The sequence below is a fragment of the Oxyura jamaicensis genome (assembly GCF_011077185.1).
Source record: "Oxyura jamaicensis isolate SHBP4307 breed ruddy duck chromosome 2 unlocalized genomic scaffold, BPBGC_Ojam_1.0 oxy2_random_OJ70006, whole genome shotgun sequence".
NCBI classification, from domain to species: domain Eukaryota; kingdom Metazoa; phylum Chordata; class Aves; order Anseriformes; family Anatidae; genus Oxyura; species Oxyura jamaicensis.
The window spans coordinates 1-1,538 of NW_023303391.1; the positions used below are offsets into that span (position 1 = coordinate 1).

At 71.6% G+C, this 1,538-nt stretch overlaps 1 protein-coding gene across 1 annotated transcript; it reads right to left on the reverse strand.

Annotated features, from left to right (window-relative positions):
• Window positions 1-38: 38 nt before the first annotated feature.
• Window positions 39-1,455, reverse strand: LOC118157003 (nitric oxide synthase, endothelial-like; the record flags this gene model as incomplete). The annotated part of the gene is made up of 4 exons (XM_035311258.1): window positions 991-1,455; window positions 753-901; window positions 232-394; window positions 39-130 (listed from the first exon to the last, which is right to left on the reverse strand). Coding segments are annotated over exons 1-4 (695 nt in total), but the record flags the coding sequence as incomplete, so codon positions are not given.
• Between the last annotated feature and the right edge of the window lie 83 nt (window positions 1,456-1,538).

A 1,538-nucleotide genomic window follows, 5' to 3' on the forward strand; every position in this document is an offset into this window, starting at 1 on the left:
CCCACCCCACCCCACCCCACCCCCATGCCCTCTCTCACCGTATGTTCCCGCGGTTGGTGGCGTACTGGATGTGGGTGCAGAGGAACCCGAACATCTCCCCCACGCTGGCACAGTCCCGGGCATCAAATACCTGTGGGGCAGGGGGTGCCGCTGCCTCCTCCATCCGCAGCCCCACAGCATGCCCGGCCCCAGGGCGCTCCTCCAGCACGGTGGGGCTGCGCCGTGCCTCACCTGCAGCTTGTTCCACTGGATGCGGCCGACGCAGCGCGCGGCGTTGCGCCAGGCTTGCTTGGCCCCGAAGATCAGCTCGGGCTCCAGCAGCTGGTAGGTGCCCGTGGCCTCGATGGCCGCCTCCACGTCCCGCAGCCGCTGCGCGTGCGCCGGGGAGTTGTCCCTGCAGGCACCCGCTCAGCTCACCCCAGCACCGGCTCGGGGGGTGCCCGGAGATGGGGAGCCCCCTGGGGGCTCGGGCTGCCCGGGGTGCAGTGAGGGGGGGCACAGGCAGGGAGGAGAAGCAGGGTCCTTGGAGCCCCCAGCCCAAAGTGGGGGCTTTGGGGTGGGGAAGGGGCTTTGTGGTGCCCCGGGCAGGGATGAGGATTTGTGTCCTGTGGCTGGGCTGTGGGGTGGGGATGGGGACGGGGCTGTGGGGTGCCCTGGGGCAGGGATGGGGATGGGGCCGTGGGGTGCCCTGGGGCAGGGACAGGGCTGTGGGGTGCTGTGGGGTGCTGTGGGGCAGACCCAGCCGCACTCACCGCCGGATGGACGCGTAGTACTGGTTGATGAAGTCACGGGCCAGGGCCAGCAGCTCGGGGCCACTGCGGGCGCCCTCGGTGCCGGGGGCCGGCAGCTGCTTGGGCAGCACCAGGGAGCCCAGGCAGCGCCGCCCCGAGCACGGCAGCTCCTGGGTGGGCGGCAGAGGCTGGAATCCATGGGGACACCGGACCGGCACAGCACCCCCCAACCTCCCTGCACCCCCACCCCAGCGCCCACCTGCTCGGCCTGGGCGCAGAGCGTGTCGTAGGCGATGCTCCCGGTCTCCCAGTTCTTCAGCCGGGCGAAGCGCGTGGGCTCCGTGGGGCGCACGGGCACCGGGCTGGGGAGAGACAGCCCTGAGCCCGACCCCACGCCTGGGGACCCCTCCCCACGCTCAGCCCCGCGGCTCCAACAATTGGGGATGCTCCCGGCCCCCAGGGGATGGGGACAGCGGGGACAGGCAGGAGAGGGGCCAACAGGGGTGCGCTGTGGGCAGTGGGGCGCAGTGCTGGGGGTCCGGGGGGGCATCTCCCATGCCCCTCTGCCCTTGGAGCTTATGCGGTGTTCCTGGGCCCCCGTGGGGTGTGGGACAGGCGTGGGGTGAGGGGCTGGTGCTGGCTTGGGGCGTTCCTCGGCCTCATGCGTGCATGCGAGTGTGAACAATAGGCGTGAGTCAGAGCCGGCTCCCGCCACCCGAAGGGGTTAACCGCCATCCTGTCCCCATGGGGCTGTGCTGTCCCCCCCGTCCCGACACGGCGTACATCTCATCCCCATTCATCCCCCCC